The 21,624-nt window shown below is 37.5% G+C and overlaps 1 protein-coding gene across 15 annotated transcripts in view; it reads left to right on the top strand.

Moving 5' to 3' along the window:
- The window catches only part of ZDHHC15 (zinc finger DHHC-type palmitoyltransferase 15), a 99,484-nt gene extending 80,090 nt beyond the window's left edge, over positions 1–19,394 (top strand). For 3 of the 15 annotated variants that reach the window (XR_014835636.1, XR_014835633.1, XR_014835629.1), the window contains 3 exons: positions 10,492–10,570; positions 14,952–18,307; positions 18,591–19,394. Coding sequence is in view for 3 of the 15 variants with exons in the window: in XM_021079754.2 (XP_020935413.1) it covers positions 14,952–15,004 (53 nt within the window). In the remaining 12 variants the exon portion in view is untranslated. Of the gene's footprint in view, positions 1–10,491; positions 10,571–10,999; positions 11,137–13,298; positions 13,377–14,951 lie in introns of all 15 variants that reach the window. The other 12 variants (XR_014835632.1, XR_002340575.2, XR_014835635.1 and 9 more) reach the window with 7 other exon arrangements.
- The last annotated feature ends 2,230 nt before the right edge of the window (positions 19,395–21,624 follow it).

Raw genomic sequence — 21,624 nt, 5'->3', positions numbered from 1 at the left:
TTTTTTTCTAACACAGGTTCTCATGCTGTACTATTTGTCCAGTTGGTTCTGTGTTATCCTTACTTGTCCTCATTTTCTGTGCAAAATTGGTCATATACAAGTAGTCCTTGCACTTTTAACAACTTAGATTCCTGGGAAAGGTGCTATAAGTTAAAATTACATGTGTTGAATTTAGTTTCTTAAAGGAATAATAATGGGGTTTCATTCTTATCCCAAAATATTTAGTTTACTATAAATAATGTATTTGTACATTATGTAATGCAGAGCATTCTAAAATATATATAAATTGATAAAATATGGGAAAACAGTAACTCGTTAAGTAAACATGTAATATCATAAACAGGAACTATATAAAATCTTTATCTTTAAAATCTCTGCCTTATTTTAGTACAGCAATGTACAAGGTAAAGAAACACCCATATGAAGTCGAGATTTAAATAGGCTTCTCCGATGAGACTAATGTACAAATGCATAGAAAAATGTGAAAATCACCGATGTGGCTCAGCAGTAATGAACCCGACTAGTATCCATGAGGACATGGGTTCGGTCCTTGGCCTCGGTCAGTGGATTAAAGATCTGGCGTTGTCGTGAGCTGTGGTGTAGGTCAAAGATGCTGCTCGGATCTGGCATTGTTGTGGCTGTGGTGTAGGCTGGCAGCTACAGCTCCTATTCGACCCCTCGCATGAGAACTTCCATATGCCACGGGTGTGGCCCTAAGGAAAAAAAAAAAGGAAGAAAGAAAGAAAAGTGCACAAATCAAAAGTGACAGATTGTTATATTATTCTGAGGAGATTTTAGCAAAGCATCTTTTAAAAAACTTTTGAGAGGCTTAGGGCTGCATTAAACTTTTTGAGGAAATGATGCAGAGATGTCTCTTGTATTACTCATTATGAGTTTTCCTGTAGCTTGCATTAAAAAAAAGTTAAAGATTATAGTATAAGCCTTTCTGCTCTATTAAAGATGGGGATCAATTTCCTCCAAATTGGATGGGTGGCATGTATGGCCCTGCCTGCCATAAATGTCATAAATAATAAGGTGGGTATGATCGTCAGGGTGGCTTTGGTTGGTTGTTTGTTTGTTTGTTTGTTTGTTTGTTTGTTTGTTTGTTTTTGCCATACCTGCAGCATGTGGAAGTTCCTGGGCCAGGGATCCAAATTGCAACACAGCAGCAACCCAAGCCATTGCAGTGACAATGCCGGGTACTTAACCCACTGAGTCACATAGGAACTCCTGTCAGCATGTTCTTAAATGCAAACTGTATGTGAAGGTTTGACTATAAGTAAATCCCTTTTTTAAAAAATCCTCAGCCTTCTCGAAGGGAGTGAGCCTAGTTCCTTAGTATTTTCTTATAGAGGTGATTTCTTAATATTCTTTTTGTCTTTATGGCTCTGGTGCCTTTCTGAGTGCTCTGTGTTCTTTTATTGTTTCAGCAGGCAGGTAATAAAGTCTATGCCATTTTCCAGCCATCACCCTTTCAGATTAGTTGCTCAATGATTTGATCATGGAAATTTACTTAAGATACAGAATCCCTGTAATTCAGAGTAGGTAGCCACAGTCAATACTCTCTAGACAGTGAACTTAACAGAGACATTAACAAAGACTCCAACAGCAGAATAATGGCTTTTTCCATTTGTAAGGGAATAACTCTTTTAACAACACTTCTGATTGAATAATGATATTACCTAGCTCCAGAGAGGTTTTCATCCAGAAATATTTTAGGATAAATAGAAATACAACCCACTTATTAGGAAAATTTAGTTTACAAGATCTTACCAAAGGGATGTGAGAGGTTTGCTTTCATATTGATCCAAATAAGCAAATTCAAGTGACCTGCAGTGCTCATGTTGGTGTCTTCCTACAGAGAAGGCCAAATTGAACTAGGTAATATTGTTTATAATGATTGGCCAGACTTCCTACACACACTCCCATGAGATGTGAATTTGCTCAAGCTGTAAGGGAAGCAAATCACCTGAGCCCAGCCTGGATGGTAGCCATGAAACTTCTTAAGAGTCTAGACTTAACCCTGATACAATGGGTCAGAGCTTTGCAGAGAAAACTTGTCCCACACTTTGCAGGGAATTTCCCAGTCCCCCCTGTTATATAGGATAAACCTAAACTCATAATAATCTGCTTTTTAATATTCCCAAACCCAAAACCCTTGGATTGGAGTCTTTAGAAATTATTACCAAGAACATCTCTTTTGTGGTTATCTGACAGGGACTAAACTTAGTTTTGGTTTTGATATAAAAGTATCAAGATTAGCATCTGACAATTGTAACAGCATGACCTCTATCCATTAGCCTTAGTTCCTTTATTTCCTAGTGAAGAAAGTAGAGCCAGTTCCTTTCCTCCTTCTCACCCAGCTCTGACATCAGCCTGGTTTGAGGATCCAGTAGGGAGCTCTAGATCAGGATCAAGTCTAGGATAAACAATAATTATTCAAAGCCCACTTCAGTTGCTCTGTATCAATGTACTATGACAAGAATGAAATTTTAAAAGAATCCAGCAGAAAAAGAACCAAGCTTTTCTTAACTCACAAAAATTTCTTTCTAGCTCTAACTGATGAGACTGAAAATCAACTCTTTGATTTATTTTGATAATTTTAATAATAGAATATATTCCGGGGGGAATATTTTTATCAAGTAAAAAAATCTCGAGTTCCCTGGTAGCCTAGCAGTTAAGGATCTGGTGCTGTGGCCCAGGTCTCTACTGTGGTTCAGGTTCAGTCAGTGGCTAAGGAACCTCCTGGGCATGGCAAAAAAAATCTCTATCTGAGAAACAAAAATTTGCTTGAACTTGCTAATACAACTTCCTGGTGTTAATGATAACTAGGGCTTGAAAGAATGAAATTCCTTGCCAAATGCTGGACACTTATCCAGGAAGATATTGACTTCAGACTCTAACGTATTATGTATTTTGTAATATAGACTAATTTCCTACTCCTTTGGGTAAAAAAAAATTTTTATGAGGTCATTAGTAACTGCTCAAGGTAGAGGAGGTTTCAGATTTATTTTAAATCTGGTAGTTTCTGCTGCTATGATAAATAATCCATTAGGAAAAAGAACAGAAGAAATAAGATAGTATTAGTTGAGAGTATATTAAAGGTATGAAATTGGATCCATAAGGGGTGTTATACATTTTTGACTCTGAACTTAAGGGTCTTGCATTTGGGGAGAAAAGATACATATATGAAAAATTATCTAACAAAACAATATAGGATATGTTCTTGACCAAATAAATAGAACCATAAAGTTTGTGCTATAGGAATTCAAAGGAGAGAGAGATTCCTGTGGGCTGGACTAATCAGGAAAGTCTTTAAGAGGAAATAGAATTTGGGCCTTAAAGATGAGATAGGATTTGGACCTGTGGCAAAGAATGAGATGACAGAAGATAAAGGAAAGGCACAGGTTAAATGCATGAGACTCTTTGCTAAGTGAGGGGGATATGATGTAAGTGAGCAAAGAGTTTGAATGGTAGGGGAGTGGATGGAAACTCTGAAGTGAGACCTCAACACCTTCATTTCAGTATTATCTGCAACTCACAAAAATAAGACTGCATGTAGAAGACAATTGTTAGAATAATTCAGCAAGTAAATTAGTGTTAGACTGCATAGGATCTTAGATAAAAGACTAAGAACTCTATTCAGAGGCTAATGGGGAACTGATGATGGTTTTTGAGTAGGGGCATGATATGAGAATAATGTTGTTTTAGGGAGATGATGAAGTGATACTATCAAAGAACACTTACATTCTGTGCCAGAGATCGCTGTAATCACTGGACCTTTTGAAAGTGGTAAGAGCCCTTCTCTTCATCAGAACTCAGACTCCCTAAATACATCCTGTATATAAGAGCTCTGGTTATGAGACAAGAGGCCTTAGACATTAAGAGCTTGGTCATTTAGAAGCATCTCTGGGTGATATTCTGTGCAATCACCTCCCAGTCAGCCATTGAATCTTTTTTTTAATTTATTTTTTATTGTTATTTTCCCAACACATTTTTTTCCCACTGTACAGCATGGGGACCCAGTTACATATACATGTATACATAATTTTTTCTTCCATTGTCATGCTGCATTGTAAGTATCTAGACTTAGTTCTCAGTGCTACACAGCAGGATATCATTGTTAATACATTCCAAAAGCAATAGTTTGCATCCATTAATCCCAAGCTCCCGATCCCTCCCACTCCCTCCCCCTCCCCCTGAGCAACCACAAGTCTATTCTCCAAGTCCATGATTTCCTTTATGTGGAAAGGTTCATTTCTCCTCTATATTAGATTCCAGATATAAGTGATATCATATGGTATTTGTCTTTCTCTTTCTGAATTACTTCACTCAGGATGAGAGTCTCTAGTTCCATCCATGTTGCTGCAAATGGCATTATGTCATTCTTTTTTATGGCTGAGTAGTGTTCCATTGTGTATATATACCACATCTTCCTAATCCGATCATCTGTCAATGGACATTTGGGATGTTTCCATGTCTTGGCTATTGTGAATAGTGCTGCAATGAACATGCAGGTGCATGTGTCTTTTTTAAGGAAAGTTTTGTCCAGATATATGCCCATGAATGGGATTGCTGGATCATATGGTAGTTCTATGTATAGATTTCTAAGGTACCTCCATACTGTTCTCCATAGTAGCTGTACCAGCTTACATTCCCACCAACAGTGCAGGAGGGTTCCCTTTTCTCCACAGCCCCTCCAGCACTTGTTATTTGTGGACTTTTTAATGACGGCCATTCTGACTGGTGTGAGGTGGTATCTCCTGGTAGTTTTGATTTGCATTTCTCTAATAATCAGGGATGTTGAGCATTTTTTCATGTGCTTGTTGGCCATCTGTTTATCAATGAAACTAGAACACACCCTCACACCATGCACAAAAATAAACTCAAAATGGCTGAAAGACTTACATATAAGACAAGACACCATCAAACTCCTGGAAGAGAACATAGTCAAAACATTCTCAGACATCAACCTTACAAATGTTTTCTCAGGTCAGTCTCCCAAAACAACAGAAATAAGAGCAAAAATAAACCAATGGGACCTAATCAAACCGACAAGCTTTTGCACAGCAAAGGAAACCAAAAAGAAAACAAAAAGACAACTTATAGAATGGGAGAAAATAGTTTCAAATGATGCAACTGACAAGGGCTTCATCTCTAGAATATACAAGCAACTTATACAACTCAACAGCAAAAAAAAAAGCCAACATCCCAATGGAAAAAATGGCAAAAGACCTGAATAGACTTTTCTCCAGCCATTGAATCTTGCTTGAAGAGAAAATTACCTTATCACTTTGTTCTTTGGGCCTAAGCTGACTTCTATGATTATATCTGAGGAACTTTAAGATACTACCGTAGGACTTAGACAAGACCCTAAGTTAAATTCATGCTTTCCACCTTAAAGAATATACTCGTTTGGAGTTCCCATCATGGAGCAGCGGAAACAAATCCGACTAGGAACCATGAGGTTGCAGGTTTGATCCCTGGCCTCACTCAGTGGATTGAGGATCTGGTGTTACCATGAGCTATGGTGTAGCTCTCAGATGCAGCTCGGATCTGGCATTTCTGTGGCTGTGGCGTAGGCTGGCAGCTGTAGCTCTGATTGGGCCCCTAGCCTGGGAACCTCCATATGCCACGAGTGCAGCCCTAAAAAGCAAAAAGAAAAAAAAAAGAATATACTCCTTCAGGGGCTCCAAAGTGCCCTTATTTATCCCCATGCATAGTGGCAATAGGTATAGCCAACTATGGAAGTCCTTGGTCTCACTCAATTCTATACCAGCTTTCTATATGGGAATTCACGATACATCGAACTATACTAACATCTTACCAATTTATGAGTTATATACTTAGGATTATACATTTGGGATGATTATGTGTATGGCTCTTTTTCAAAGGGCTATTTTCTCTCATTCCTACATATAGGAGACAGTGCTATTCTGGATGAGGATGTCTGACTAATCAGAATATATAGAAAAAGGAGAAGGGAAAGGGAGAAGCTAACATTTGTTAAATTTATTTGGGGAGATAAAGACACATACATGAAAAATTGACTGACATAGCACAATACAGGATATGATGTTGACCAAATGAGTAGAACCATAAAGTTTGTGCTATAGGAACTTAAAGGAAAGTGATTTCTATAGGCCTGGCCTGGCCTGTCAAGAAAGGCTTTACAGAGCAGGTAGAATTTGAGCATTAAAGATTAGATAGAATTTGGATTGGTGGCAAAGAATGAAGAGGCAGAAGGTATAAGAGAAGTCACAAATAATGCAGGAGTCCCTGCAAAGCTAAGTGATGAAGAAAGTAACCTAGTTCCAACAAAGAGTTTTGATGGAATGGGACTAGATAAGAAATCCTTGAAGTTAGAGACCTCATCACCTTCATTTCATTGTCTGCAACCTAGCAAAATAAAATTACATATAGATGCTTGTTTGAATCCAGGGGTACAACTAAATTGTTGAATGACTATTATATGCCAGCTGATTTACAGGCATTGTCACATTTAAGAGTCATAATCACTTAGTAAGTTGTAAATATTAAATGACTCTACTTTATAGATGAGTAAATGCAAGCACAGAGAAGCCCAAAGTCACAAAGCCAGTAAGTGACAGAATTGGCTCCAGAGTCCAAACCCTTAATCACTGTACCATCCAGTACCTCTCCTTTGTTCTCACTTTAACTTTTCAGTTTATAGATCTTAATAAGGTCCATTTAAAAGAAAACTTCTCAGTTCCTATGCCTCTTTCATCAGAAATAGAATGATGGAGAACATGGATAAAGCTCTGGCATGGGGATCATTTCCCAGCTCTGCCACTGGATTCAATGTATGACTTTTGGAAAGTCCCTTCTCTTCTCTGGACTTCAGTTTCAATCCCTTGATTTCTAAACTATCTTCAGCTCTAAGATATGATGTTCTATGATCTCATCGAAAGTCAAACTGAATAACCACAACTTTATATCTTTCACCAAATGGCTCTTTTCCCTTTCTGGGAGATATATTTATTATATATTAGAAGCCACTGTAAGCTTACATTATTAACATACTTTCCCATATTCTGGAACCAAATTTCTTTCTTCAGGTATCTTCTCTAGGTATTATCAGTTGCTCCCTCTTAAACTTCCACCTAGGTTTTTGACTATCAGACTATAAATATCCTCTTCTCACACTTGTTGTTTGCCTTTATTCAAGAGTAAGAATCCTAAGTCTCATCACTGAAAGAATAAAACATAATGGACTGTGTTAGGGAGGGCTACTCTTTTGCACATTTTTCAAGGGACTTGTTACTCTTGTTTCTAGATAAAAGGGGAGTGACCATTCTTTCTGCTCCTGGAAAACTTAACTTATTCAGTAATATTATGAATGTTCATTTTACTGCTTTACCTGCATTGTCCAACCCTGAGACCTGAATTGGCACATGTCCCTGAAATATTCCAGGTCTCCAATCCATCAGTTCAATTCAGAAAGTATTTCCTATAGTTCCCTGGTCACCTAGCAGTTAAGGACTCAGGGTTGTCACTTCTGTGGCTCGGGTCACTGCTGTGGTTCAGGTTCAGTTCCTAGCCTGAGAACTTCTGTATGTTGTGGGCATAGCCAAAAAAGAGAAAAAAAAATATTTCCTGAAGGTACACCTCAGACAAGGTATTTTGGAAGGATATAAAGATAAAAGATAGCCTCTGCCCTCAAGGAATTTGCAGTTGTAGGGAAGGATAGGAAAAGCTCACAAGTCTAACACAAGATTTAATGTGCTCATTGCCATAAAAGTGATGCTAGCAAGTAAGCTTAGGCCTGTGCTAAGTACTGTGTGCAGTGATGCTTAAACTCTGAGCATATCAATGATGAGGGAGAGTGTATGGGCTATAGTGGTGAAAGTTTTGAGGCAGAAGCAGGACTTAAGGTAGAGTAACATCTGGATAGATTGTAGGAAGAAGGAAATGGCATTCCATGCAAGAAGTGTGACTTAAAAGTGGTAAGAACACTGAAGAGGCCATCCATTCCTATGAATTGGGCAGGCATTGTGGGTTGTGAACAGTAATCTTAGAGAAGTAAAATATGGCCAGATGGTAGAGGGCTTTGTAGATTTGCTAAAACAGGAAATAGCTATGAATTTTATGGTCTTCAGTAGTATTAGTATAATGAAAGATAAATTTCAGGTACTAGTATGCAGGATGGATTGAAATTTGGAGAGACAGGAACCAGAAAAAGCAATAGAGCATGTGTCACAATGGCTTCAGCAGTGGTGGTAATACTAGAAATGAAGAGGAAGGATTAAAGCCAGGAGACATTTTAAATAACTGGAAATAGTCCCAGTGACTAAAGAGATCTGGGAGTCTTTCTTATAGAGATGGTGGTTAAACCCATGAGAGGTGTAAGAGATAATCAAAGGAGAGAATAAAGCTAGGGGAATGAGATAAAAGGTAAAATTTGACATCACCTAAGCAATGTTGGCATCCATTCATGTGGAAGAAAAATGAATGAAAAAAAGAAAGTCAGAGGGTAGAGAATAAAATCTTAGAGTACACTCATAATTCAGGGAAGAGCATTACAAAAATACTGTGAATGAGAGTGTCACCCTATTTTACAGATGAAAAGTTGAGGCTGGGGAGGTAAATCATTTATGCAAGGTGATAAAGCAGTCATAACTCAACCTATATTCTTAGAGATTCTACGTTATGTCCATTTTCCCTACTGTTCACAATCTCTGAGAACCAATGGCTATAAAGAAGTGTATATATACTCTTATGGTCACTTCCCATAGTATCAAAGGTTTATGTGTGAACATAAGATTTTAAAGGAAGGGAGGAGATCTAGGATGACACAGAAAGAGAACCAAAATTGAACCAGCATACACTAAGACTAAACTGACATCATTCTTGGTTCAAGTAAACATTTATTGAATAATGGTAAAATCACTACAACATAGGCAGCAAGAGCAGGTGGGGGTGGTGAAAGCAGTATAGGTGCAGATGGTAGAAGGAGAAAATAAATTGTTTTCCTAAATTCTGCATTTGTCTTCTATTATGCAAGCTTTATTTTTTTCTGAAGTATCTGCTTTCTTTCAATTTGGTCCTCACCTGGTAACGACTCTACCTTTGCAGCCTTAGCTTAATCTCCTCCTGGAGTGGAACCATGAAGGGAGTTGATAATCGAATTTTTCAGCTCAAGGTTCAATGTCCGTAAGCCTGATTTTAATTCTAGTAATTGCTGGGAAGAAGTGTTCTATGCCAGATACAAGTGTGGATTGCAATGGTAAAGAGTAAAATGGGTTTCATTTAGTAGAGTACCAAAAGCCAGTTTCTGAAAAGGTACATTGCCAAACCATATCTACAAAGTTCTGAGACAGCCAACCATCAGGAAGAAACAGCATGACAAATAGTGCAGTGAAGTTCCAGAATTGCCTTTTACACTTACCAGTTGCTTCCTTGGTAGAAATGTATAGGTAAGCTGAGATGTATACTCAAGCACTTGCTGCCTCTTTTTCTCTTTTGAGCTGTTGACAAACATGAGTAATTATTTATACACCCTTCCTTGAAGAGCTGGGCCAATACAACTGCTTTCTGTTCAGAGTTGAGCACAACAACACCCTAAGTCTGGGATTCCAAACAGGACAGGATGTTATGCCCACCATAGAGCCATGATTTCAAAGACAGACATTCTCAGAGCCACTTTTTACTTTTCTACTCTTCCTGGAAGAAAGCAGTCTTGTCTCTGGAATCTGACTGGTTAACCCAGTGACATGAGAGTTTGCTAGCCTGCTGTGGTAAGGGTAACCCACCCTGGCTGGCCTCTGTCTTATGGGATCCAGACCTCACATTTATGAGAACACTCTGAATAGCGCATTGATTTTATAAAGGAGAATGTACTAAGCAGAAAATGTAAGGGACAACCACTGTTGACTTCTTCCTTAAATCTCAAAATACAGTTTATGCAGGGGATATAAAGAAAGTGATCATCTGTACATTAAGCAAGCTCACTCAGAGTGTACTTTGCTCCCCAAAAGGCTGGGGATTGGAAACAAGAACATTTGTATCATAAATGGTATTGCTTGTTAATTCCAAAGTCTCTTATTTTCTAGATACTGCATTCCTTTCTAGAAACACACCAACACATAAAGTACTATAAAAGCTATATCAGTTATGTCCAGTTGAATAACAAGACAGAGTAATTTTGTGAGTAACAAGACCCAAGACATTCCATCAAAGCCAAATGATGTTGAGCTGTCATCACTATTTAAGTGAAATAAATACCATCCACTATTATAGATCAGATAATGCTGATAAATAACTCAGTTCATAGTATAGCAGGCTAACTACTCTTGAAGTATGAGTGCCTGGACTGGTTACAAATGCTTCAGTATAGCACAACAGGCTTTAGATGTTTGCAGATGTCTGCTCCCTCCAGGGATTGACTGAGAAGGAAATATGCAAATAAACGAATACCCATCCATACAAGAGAAAGGGACATTTGATTATCTTCACCTTTCAACCTTACAGATTACCCAGAAGGATCATCATCTCTTGCCGTGGAAACAGAAACGTAGCAGTTTTCACATTTCCCACATTCCTCAAGCAGGTTAGTATTCTGAGGGAGGGGCATTAGAGTGCCGCCTGGACTGCTAAGAGGCAGTCTGGGGAGCAGAACTAAAAAAGTTCTCACTCTGGTAAACAAGATGTTAAATTTGTCACTCTTGTATTACTCATATAAGCAGAAGTTCTATACATAATTTCCCTATGTAATGCACTGAAAAAGATGCCCTTCCTCCCTGCAACTCACACTATTCACTTTGGCTAAAAGACCCCAGGTTATCCAGGAATAGCCAAACATGTTTGGATTATTTACTTTCATACTATGAGTTATAAACCTTGTCCTGGTGCATTTCAGGTCTCTGAAATGAAAAAGATTACAAATAGTTTTTGTTTTTTTTTTTGTTTGTTTTTTGTTTTTTGTTTTTTTGCCTGATTCCATTATGTCAGTTAATAACCTACTCTTACTCACTCACAGGCAAAAAGCACCATTCCTACAACTCCAACTCTCTCAGAATGCTACTAATTTTTTCATCAGTGGCAGGTAGCCTTACACATGGGATTCTCTGTGGCCTAGTGAAAAGCTTAACAGCCTTCTCTTTGCAAGATTCACAGGTAAATAAACCCAATATAATTCAGAATTAAAAGGAAAACTTTAGTAATAAAAATACCATAGAGCTCAAAGCTCTGATCTGATAAGCCTTCCAATTCTATTCCCATGAAAAATTTGGCAATTATTCAGAAGCCTATCAGTCTGTGGATTTTATTTTATTTTATTTTTTTTTTGTCATATGCCATTTCTTGGGCCTCTCTCATGGCATATGGAGGTTCCCAGGCTAGGGGCTGAATAGGAGCCGTAGCCACCGGCCTACACCAGAGTCACAGCAATTTCAATTCTAGTTCAATTTAAAAATAAATTAAAAAATTTATTGTGAGTATTCTATGAAGTTAGTGCCAAAAGTCTTTGTTAAAATATAAATGAAAAGTCATTCACATTTGAAAATTAGTATGACAATGAAGCTACTTTTAAAATATAGATATTCATTGGGGAGAAAAAGAAAGGAAAAGATGTTCCATATCACTAGCCATTAAGAAAATGCATTTAAAACCACAAGGCGATTCCTTTACACCCATACTAGAATAGGCAAAGTTTTTACGTAGTGATAATTCCAAGTGCTGACAAGGATGCAGAACAATTGGAATTCTCATGCATTTCTGGTGGGAATGCAAAACAACACATGTACTCTGAAAAAAACCATTTGACACTTCCTTGTAAAGTTTCTTATAAAGTTAAACATACATTTACCATATGACCTGGTAATCCTACTCCTGAATATTTTCCCTAGAAAATGAAAACCTGTGTTCACACAAAAATGTGTATATGAATGGTTATAGCAGCTTTATGTATACAAGTTCAAACCTGGAAAGCAAATGTCCTTCAATAAGTGAAAGGGTACACAAAATACATTACTCAGCAATCAAAAGTAATGAACAATTCACTGCTGTGGTTCAGGTGTGTGTTTAATCCCTGGTCGGTGAACTTCCACATGTCATGCAGACGGCCAAAAAAAAAGTAATGATCAATTGATACTCATAGCAACATAGACAAACCTAAAATATATTATGGTAAGTGAAAAAAACTAATTCATAGCATAGGGAATATATAGAGAGAAAATACAAAATACATATGCAAAAATACATAGAGAGAAAACAGATTAGTGGTTGCCAGGGTTAGAGGTTGGAGAAAGTTCTGCATTCTATCTGAGATGGTGGTTAGAAGATTCTTCATATGTATAAAAGCTCACAGAACTGTAAACCAAACAAAAGTTAATTTTACTGTATTTAAATTAAAAAAAATTTTTAAAAACCCTTCTCTCATACTTCTCTGGAACTTCCTACACCCTTCTTCCCCCTACCCCTACTATCAGACATCTGCTTAAGACAGTATCTTCCCAAACTTTGCTAGGCTTTCTCCTGACCATCACATAAATCTACTCAAAGGAATCTATCCATTCCTTGGCTAAAGGGCATATATATGTTGATAACTACTGAATATATATCTGCAGCCCAGAATTCTTTTCTGAGCCCCAGACCTGAATAACCAAGTGCCTTTCAACTTCACCTACCCAAAAAATCTGTTTTGTTCCTTCTCCTTCATCCCCTACCCACGTCTAATTATTCACTAAGGTGTGTTTATTGTACTTCCTGAATATCTCTGGAAGCTGTGGACTTTTCTGATTACCATGACCCCAGACCATGTGTCATCTGCATTACTGCAATGGACTTTTAATTGGTTTTCCTGCCTCCAGTTTTGCCCCTCTTCCAGTTCATTTTCCATATTGCAAGTAGAAAGATGAAAAACTCAACTCTGTGTAATGGCTCTTTTGTTGGCTTCAGTGTAGTCTGAACTCCTTAACATGGTTTACAAGCCCTTTTATGATCCGGCCTCTGCTCATCTCTCCAGATTCATCTCTCATAATCTCAACTCTGAAGCTTCCTTTCCACTAGATCTGTCCTCACACTCTATACTTGAACCACACCTTGACTTCTTTCAGCCCCTCAAAACATGCCCCACCTGTTTCCCATGATTGGGATGCTTCCTTCAGCAACCTTCCACCTCCTCCATTCCTGTCTCCTTCAGGTTGCTATTATTTTCTAGGCTTCAGCTTCCATATAATTTACTCAGGATCCCTTCTGGGTGCAACTATAATAATGTTGTGAGAGCACTTTTATTCTGCGTTGTAATAGCCCTCTTACTTTTCTGTCTCTCAAACTAGATTGTAAGCTCCTTGAGGGCAGTCACTATGTCTTGCTCACATTTTAGCGCCAGCCTCTAGCACAATGCCCTGCACATGGTAAGTAGTCAATAAATATTTGCTGAATGAATGAGAAGCAGGGGGGTGGAAAACAGTCTCTGAGATCATAAGTTGTTTTTTAGAAGTATATTAAAGAGAACAGAAAAGAGAAAAAACTACAAAGAAAATTTAAATCACCCACAATCCCACCACCTAAAAAAACTTACCAAATTTTGTTGTATCCTTTCCAATATTTTCTAAGAATATATTTTTAAACATTGAGGCTATATTGTATTGTCTTGAATTCTGCTCTTTTCAACTAATGCTTAAAGTAATTTCCCATTATATCAAGGTTCTTTTGATTATTTAACCAATTATCTGCTGTCCAACATTAAGATTTTTATACAATTTTTTCACTATTATGAGTAAGGCTGCCAAAAATATCATTGAACATAAATCTTCTTCCTCATTTATAATCATTTTCTTATGATAGGATCCTAGAAGTAAAATTACTGGTATGAAACTTTTAAAAACTGTTAATATATATGGCCAAATTGTTTTCCATAAGGCTTACAGTAATAGCTGCTTGAATGCCTTCTATATGCCAGATATTGTTTTAGGTAGATTTTGTTATGCCTATTTTACAGATGAAGAAACTAAGATCCATTGATGTTATTTGTCCAGAGTCACAAAGATAGCAAAGAGCAAAGTTAGAATTCATATTTAGAAATGCCTAATTTCATGAGTTCCTGTTGTGGCTCAATAGTAACAAACCCAACTAGTATCCATGAGGACGTGGGTTCCATCCCTGGCCCCACTCGGTGGTTTAAGGATCTGGTGTTGCCATGAGCCATGGTGTAGGTCACAGATGCAGCTCAGATCCCACGTTGCTGTGGCTGTGGTGTAGGCTGGCAGTGGGTGCAGCCCTAAAAAAAAAGCCGAAAAAAACCCAGCAATGCCTAATTTCAAAGCTTATGTTATTGCTTGTGAATTTTTTTAAAAAATATTATCATATTTTATATATATAAGAGAAATTATACATATGAGAAAATGTATAAAATACAAGTAGAAAGTATATAAAATGAAAATAAATTACCCATGAATCCATCACTTTCAACAAATTAGTGTATTTCATTAGTCTTTTATTCCAGATAAAAATTATGGGTTAAAAATAATTATAACATGGTATATATAATTTTGTATCCAGCTTTTTTTTCCACTTAACATTTTTTCTATTCTTTCCTTTTTTTTTTTTTTTTTTGTCTTTTTAGGGCTGCATCCATGGCATATGAGGGTTCCCAGGCTAGGGGTCTAATCAAAGCTGTAGCCACAGCCTACACCACAGCCACAGCAACGCCAGATCTGAGCCACATCTGCGACCTGCACCACAGCTTACAGCAACGCTGTATCCTTAACCCACTGAGCAAGGCCAGGGATCGAACCTGCAACCTCTTAGTTCCTAGTCAGATTCATTTCCACTGCACCATGACGGGAACTCCCACTTAACATTTTTCAATGCTGACCCATACTCTTCAAAAACAATTTTAACAGTTGCATATTATTGTCAATAGATGTTACCATGTGGATATTTACAGTAGTTCAGCTCACCTGTGAATTTCTTTTTTTCATTCTTAGGACCCTCCATCTCCCATGAGGCTTATAGAGTTCAGTGTTGGAAACCATTCTAATCTTCAAAATAAGTCACCATGGCGGACTGAAATCTTCACAACTTGAAAGCATTCCATCAAATACTTGCTGTGCAGATAGATGTTTCAGGACTTTACAAGTTATTTATTAGCTGAATTCATCAATCTGGTAGCAATTAATTCAAGCCAGTCTTCCTCTCTTTCTTTATTTCCCCTCCCTCCATCTGTGAAAGCCTAAATGTAAAGTGTATATCTTTTCAGAGGCTCTTTTCACTCCTCTTGTCAGGTAAAGCGGAACTCAAAAGACCAAGATTCTTTAACTTCCCTAGAAAGACTATTAATCATACCAGTAGGGTCTTTGTTGTATTGAGGGGAATCAAACTATGCTTGCTGCTTGTATGCATGTGCATTTATAATCATGCATATATGCAGCATATTTACACAAAATTCTGCTGTGGTGTTGTGAAAATCAAAGTTTAAAAAATCTGGAGTTTTTATTCAATCATACTTTTTCCTAAATAGCAATTAAATATTTGCTAAGCTGTGAACACCTTTTCCATATCAGGTACCTAAAATTCAGGAGGAGGATTCAACACTGTGATCGAGGTCCTTGAATTGAGAATTGAACAATGTAAAACCTATTCCTGAAGGCACCACAGCTAATAGAGATCGGATCAGATTTCTACTATATTTATCATAATGATTGGTGTTTTAAAGACTTTAATGCCAGACTATGGTAAAATTCTCCAAAAACTTTTATTCTTTTCTATGCTACCTAGCTTTATTTTAGCCTTTATGAATTACTTTTGTGATAAAAGAAAAACTATAAGCCTAAATTATTAACCATTGGTTTAGTTAAGAGGTTTAAGGATGATTTCAGGTTTAATTATCATACTGTTAATAAAGGTAAACTTCCACAGTTGAAATTAGCCTAAGAACTTAGCACTAAAGATGTGTGTTTTCATAACAGGGATTATTGTACAGATAGTGAAAGCCTAATAGTAATATGCCAATTCTTTTTTGTTGTTGTTGTTGTTGTTGTTGTTCTTTTTGTTTGTTTGTTTCAGTAGTAGTGCAGCCATTTAAGGTAGTTTACATGGATTTCCCAATTTATAAGCCTTTCTTTTAGTCCTAGTGCCTGAATCAATGAATAGGGACACTAATGCTGCTTCTCTATAATAATAATGCCTAAGAGTATTGATAGTTTTCATTTCTCAGTCATTGCTTTAGTTCCCAGCTGCTAACAATAGAAGTCCTAACTCTGTTTACAAAGATCAGTGAGTTAGAGGCATCTTACTGATATCAAGTTGTTGAACTCCTAGAGGGATATTAAGTTTGCTAAATTACTCCCCCTAAAACCCTTTTTAGTAAAAAGAGTTGCCTGCCATAACTCTTTGGCTTCAGTGGAGCTACGAATGTGAGCAATCCAGTTACTTAAAGCAATGAAAGACCTGTTCATTTGAATCCTCTAGGTAATTGTAGTCAAGGTTAAGACTTTCAGCATAAACTAAATGGGGTGTGGCCAGCATTTCATCTGAGAGAATACTAGCTGTGACTAAATCTATTAGGGCCAAGGACTGTTTCTCAAACTCAGATGCCAATAAGTAGCCTAGAAGACTATGCACACTGCGTTTCATGATGAAACCATGTATGTTCAAATAGGAAGATTTTCTCCCCTTCCTCTTTCCCTTCAAAACTCTCTTGTTTGGGTTTATATTGAAAGCTTATTTGATCACTCACATGGTCTTATGTTTGACAAGCCTTGCCTTATATTCATATAGAAATGTACCTTTCCTAAAGGTAGGGCTGTTCCTTACTTCACAGCCAGTTGGCATCAAAGCAATCTTTCCCTTTCTCATCCATCACCTTCTGCCAAGGGTTAAGCAGAATAGCTGCTGTGATTCAAAGTCAGGAAGGAATCAAGAACTTGTTTGATGAATAGAATGTATCAGCACTCAGAAATCAGGTCATAAAAGGCAATATCAGAGAACTCTAAGGAAGCACTGGAAGGGTAAAACTCAGGAAAGCTATAATGCAGAGATGATTGTTTAATGTCTTACAGACTTACACTGTCTTCTAAAGGCCAAAAAATCAGGGTTTTACCTGGGGACTTAGGGAAATAAAGAAACCCTATTCCTATCTCTGAACCTTGATTCCACTAGTTTGTAGACTCTGATATTATTCCTGTTATAGATCATTGAGTACTGACTTCTATACTTGGACACACACCCTCAATTGGTTGACTATTTATATATAAGAAAGAGAAGTTTGTTTGATAATTACATACATACCCTGACCTGGCTCCTTTGCGTGCTTTTCCTTGGGGCCATGTCCAATACCCTCTGTGGGATTTCATTCCCCAATCTTTGGTACCCATCTTCCCCATTTGCAAAACAAAGACACTAATTGTTAGGATCATACAGGTGAAAGGTGCTATGTAACTCCCCAGTGCTCTTATATATCTTTCATTGCAGGACTGGAATGAAAAGTCTAACCAGAACAGTATTTCTAAACAGATCAGTGTGCTCCATTCTTTCTTCCATGCTGTCATTGACGATTGTTCTTACAGAGCTTAGAGTACTTTATTACTGTTATTCCATTCATTCTAACAGTATCTTTGGGAAGAGACAGAATAGAAATTACTTTCCTCACAGTCGAACCTGAAAAAATTAAAGGCAAATGAAATGAAGTGCCCTCCAAAACAAATAGCTGTCTGGGACAGAACTCACAGTTGCCATGTCCAGTGCACTGTTAGAATGACTTAGCTTCCCAGTATTGGAATAACCATGGAGCAGCTTAGAACATAACAGCAAGCAGGGCAGGATTACATTTCAAAATAGTCTCACTTTGTCCAAAATCTGGAAGTATGCAATTAATACAATTCTTATTTTCTGTGTGATAGAAATACTATATGTGCTTCTTTTCCCCTCTTTCCCCATGTGACACATGTATTTTACACCGAATGGCATCAGCCAGTGCTGTTATGTCCTCTGGCACCCATAGAGCCCATCCTCAGGGCTGTTTTTAGCAGAGAAAAGAATATGCTTCTCCATGTTAATGCCAAATTGCACAAAGTGTAGACATTGAGATTAATGGTGATTTACGCACAATCCTAGCAGGTTTGTTTTAAGAATATTTAATATATATTATTATAATGTGCATCTGAAATTTAACATGGCCCAAATTCATAGGAATGTAACAGTCATGCAAAGCCTGTCCTTTTCACCTATCATCACACATATATACATGAGTGCACACACACACACGCCCCCAAAGCAGGCTGCCTGGTCATCAGGAGCAAATACTTTAAAGGAATGAGTCTCTGTCCTCTACTTTTAGAAAAAAGTCCAGGGAGTTCCCGTCGTGGCGCAGTGGTTAACGAATCCGACTAGGAACCATGAGGTTGCGGGTTCAATCCCTGCCCTTGCTCAGTGGGTTAAGGATCTGGCGTTGCCGTGAGCTGTGGTGTAGGTTGCAGACGCGGCTCGGATCCCGCGTTGCTGTGGCTCTGGCGTAGGCCAGCGGCTACAGCTCCAATTAGACCCCTAGCCTGGGAACCTCCATATGCCGCTGGAGCGGCCCAAGAAATGGCAAAAAAAAAAAAAAAAAAAAAAAAGAAAGAAAAAAGTCCAACAGTCACTGCAAGTGAAGAATATTTCATTTATACATTCTAGAACTTCTGCTCCTAGGTACTTAATTAGTGCAAGAGACATGTACTGTGCCTCTATCAGAGTCATAGAAGGCATGTGACAAGATTGTTAGACCTTTCCACAAGTCTCATATTCTTAGAAAATTCATGACTTCCATCCAATCAGTAGGAAGTGGTTTATGAGGTATAGCACGTCTGCATTTCTTCAACAATAGCTATAATGTACCATATTAAATTATAGTCTTTTGCATGCAGCTATAATGTAACATAATAATGAATAGATATCTCCTAATAGCATGCAACCCATGACTGTTTACTTCCCCAAAAGGGCTAGAGCTGTGTCCCACACAGTGTTCAAAACTATTAAGTATATTTTTTGTAGCAGCCTGGTATATGACCATCAGTAGATTTAGATATGACTGTAACATATCAGGAAATAGATTATTAGTAGAGAATGATTAAAGGGAAAAAACAGTAAGATAAGATGCATTTAAGGAATAATGGCTGTCACCCTGTTGGCTAAATCAGCAAAGGGACACAGCAGGAAAGTTCGTACTATGTCTTAGTAATATATGAAATACATTGAAGAGCCAGAAAAACTAAAGCACTGGGGACCTCAGAAGTTAAGCTCATGTTGCCAATTTGTTACAAATCCTTTTTTCCCACCAATCTGCTTAAAATGATTATATAAAGTATTCGTAAAACCATGTGTCTTGCTACAGAAATACCCAAAAATACTAACTTTATCTTCCTAAGTCCTTTATTAAAAGCATATGCATAAAATTGTTGTTTCTTTTATATATTATGATTTTGTAAACAGTGTTGGTAAAGCCTAAAATTTCAGACCACTTTGATGGAAGTTTCTATATATCTCATTTCATGGGTATATAGTGTATTCACTCCCAGGTTGATTGGTATCTGTGGTATGTAGACGCCTATGTAACATCTCATCTTCCAAACACCCCCTTCAGCCCTGTGCTCAGTATTCCTCTCTTATGTTCCTATGTGGATATGAGTGGTGAAATCAGCAGCAATGGCTTTTAGATAGAATGCGAACTGGTCTAATCATGTTCAGTCTCCACTCAACCTGACACATATTTTGCCTTTCCATCTATTATTATGATAAGTAAAAAGAAAAAGAAAGAACTTATGTGCCTAAGGATGATATGAACCCTGGTTTTCTTTTTCTTGCACTGAAGACTATGTTTATTCTCCAGATGTATAACCTGAAAAAAAAAAAAATGCAATGATCCTGAGAAAAGTTTACAGCGGTCCGCCTGCTCCTAAGTTGCACATTACCCTCAGAGAAATATTTGGAGACCCTTATTAAGTAAGCCCCAAATAAGGTTCCCCTCAATAGATGATCCATTTGCACAAAAAATCCTTTATAGACAAAATTAGCTTACAGGAAGGCATAAGTCACTGAAAATGCAGAGCACTGAAGGCTCAAGTTTGGAACAATAACTGCTGATCATGATTAAATAATGGAGAACTTGAATCACCTTGGAGAGGCCTAACCCATAGAGGTCAGACTTTAAACCAGAAAGAAGTCTTTTATTCCAGTTAAGCTTATTTTAAAAGTACTTACTTTCTGGAGTTTCTTCTGTGACACAGTTAGGAATCCAACTGCAGCAGCTCAGGTCCCCATGAAGGCACAGGTTTGATCCCCAGCTCAGCACAGTGGCTTAAAGGATCCAGCATTGATGCATTTGTGGCATATGTCTCAGCTGTGGCTCAGATTCAGTCCTGGGAACTTGTCTCTGCCACAAATGCAGCCATTAAAAAAATACTTTTTCCTAGGTGAAGACCCCAAAATATCTCAGCTGAAAGTCCCATTTCATTTATTCCAATGAATCAGCTATAAACAGCTTTAATTTACATCACAAATACAATGTAAAAAAATCAAATAGTAGAAACAAAGAACGACCAATTTCTAGATTTTAAAAAAGGCAAAAAAGAGGAGGCATTATACAAGAATCGTATTATGTAGGGGGGTTACTAAGGAAATTCAAGGCATAGACATTTAACAAGAAGATTTAATTTATAGATACAGATATAAAGGTATAGGTATAATGGTTTATACAAGAATGTGTAAACATAGAGACATTTTCTTCATAAACATTTTAAAATTTTTCTCACCATATGCAGGGACATTGAAAAATCAGTCAGCTTCTTTTTGAATATTAAAATATTCATTTTCACATAGTATAATATTTCAATGTTTAGACTTCCAAGTTTACAGGGGTGGAAAATTCATGATAGTAAAAAGCACACTTTGGAGTTCTCTGGTGGCTATGTGGGTTAAGGATCTGGCCTTGTCACTGCTGTGGCTTGGGTGGCTGCTGTGGCACAGGTTCAAATCCTTTCTCATGCCGCAGGTGTGACCAAAAAAAAAAAAATCACATTTTAAGCAAACCTTTATTAAAAGTATTTCAATATGGTTTTAAAAGAAATTTTCCTCATAAACCTTAACTGAAGCACTTATATTAATTTTACAAATTAGTGCAATATTAGACCCAGAATCTGACAATATTGGTGTTGATTTTTTTAAAGCACAATGTGAGGGCCATGAGTTCAGTTTTATTTGGGGTGCACTGAGGACTGTAATGGAGGAGAGAGCCTCTCAGATAGGTCTGAGGAACTTTCCAAAGAGGCAGCGAAGGGTTTATGTGCAACCAAGCACACATTTTAGTAGAAGTTTGCTGCTAGTCATGAGAAGGTTGCTGCTAATCACAAGAGCAGATTCTTCATTAATGATTTTAGTGCTTTTCTAGAAATGAGAAGATGTAAGGATTTGGGTTCATAAAACTTCCTACTGAAAATAGGTATCCGAAGACCTATTCTGCCAGTTTTTCCCAGAGCACAGAGTGCCTCATTCCTGGTCTCCACCCTGAAATCTTTTCAGGGTATATTAAAGGTCAGTGAATGCTATGTCCCATGATTTAATCCTTGTAGGGACAGATGGCAAGAAACATTCTTGAGTTGGCATTGGCCAACTCTAAAATAAATCTGG

Source organism: Sus scrofa, chromosome X (genome assembly GCF_054392235.1).
Source record: "Sus scrofa isolate SSC_HxYL_T2T_F1_AM1 chromosome X, Sscrofa_HxYL_maternal_Yorkshire_Landrace_v2.0, whole genome shotgun sequence".
In the NCBI taxonomy this organism is placed as follows: Eukaryota; Metazoa; Chordata; class Mammalia; order Artiodactyla; family Suidae; genus Sus; species Sus scrofa.
Note: the sequence above shows the minus strand (reverse complement) of the source record. Positions and strands in the feature narration are given on the sequence as shown.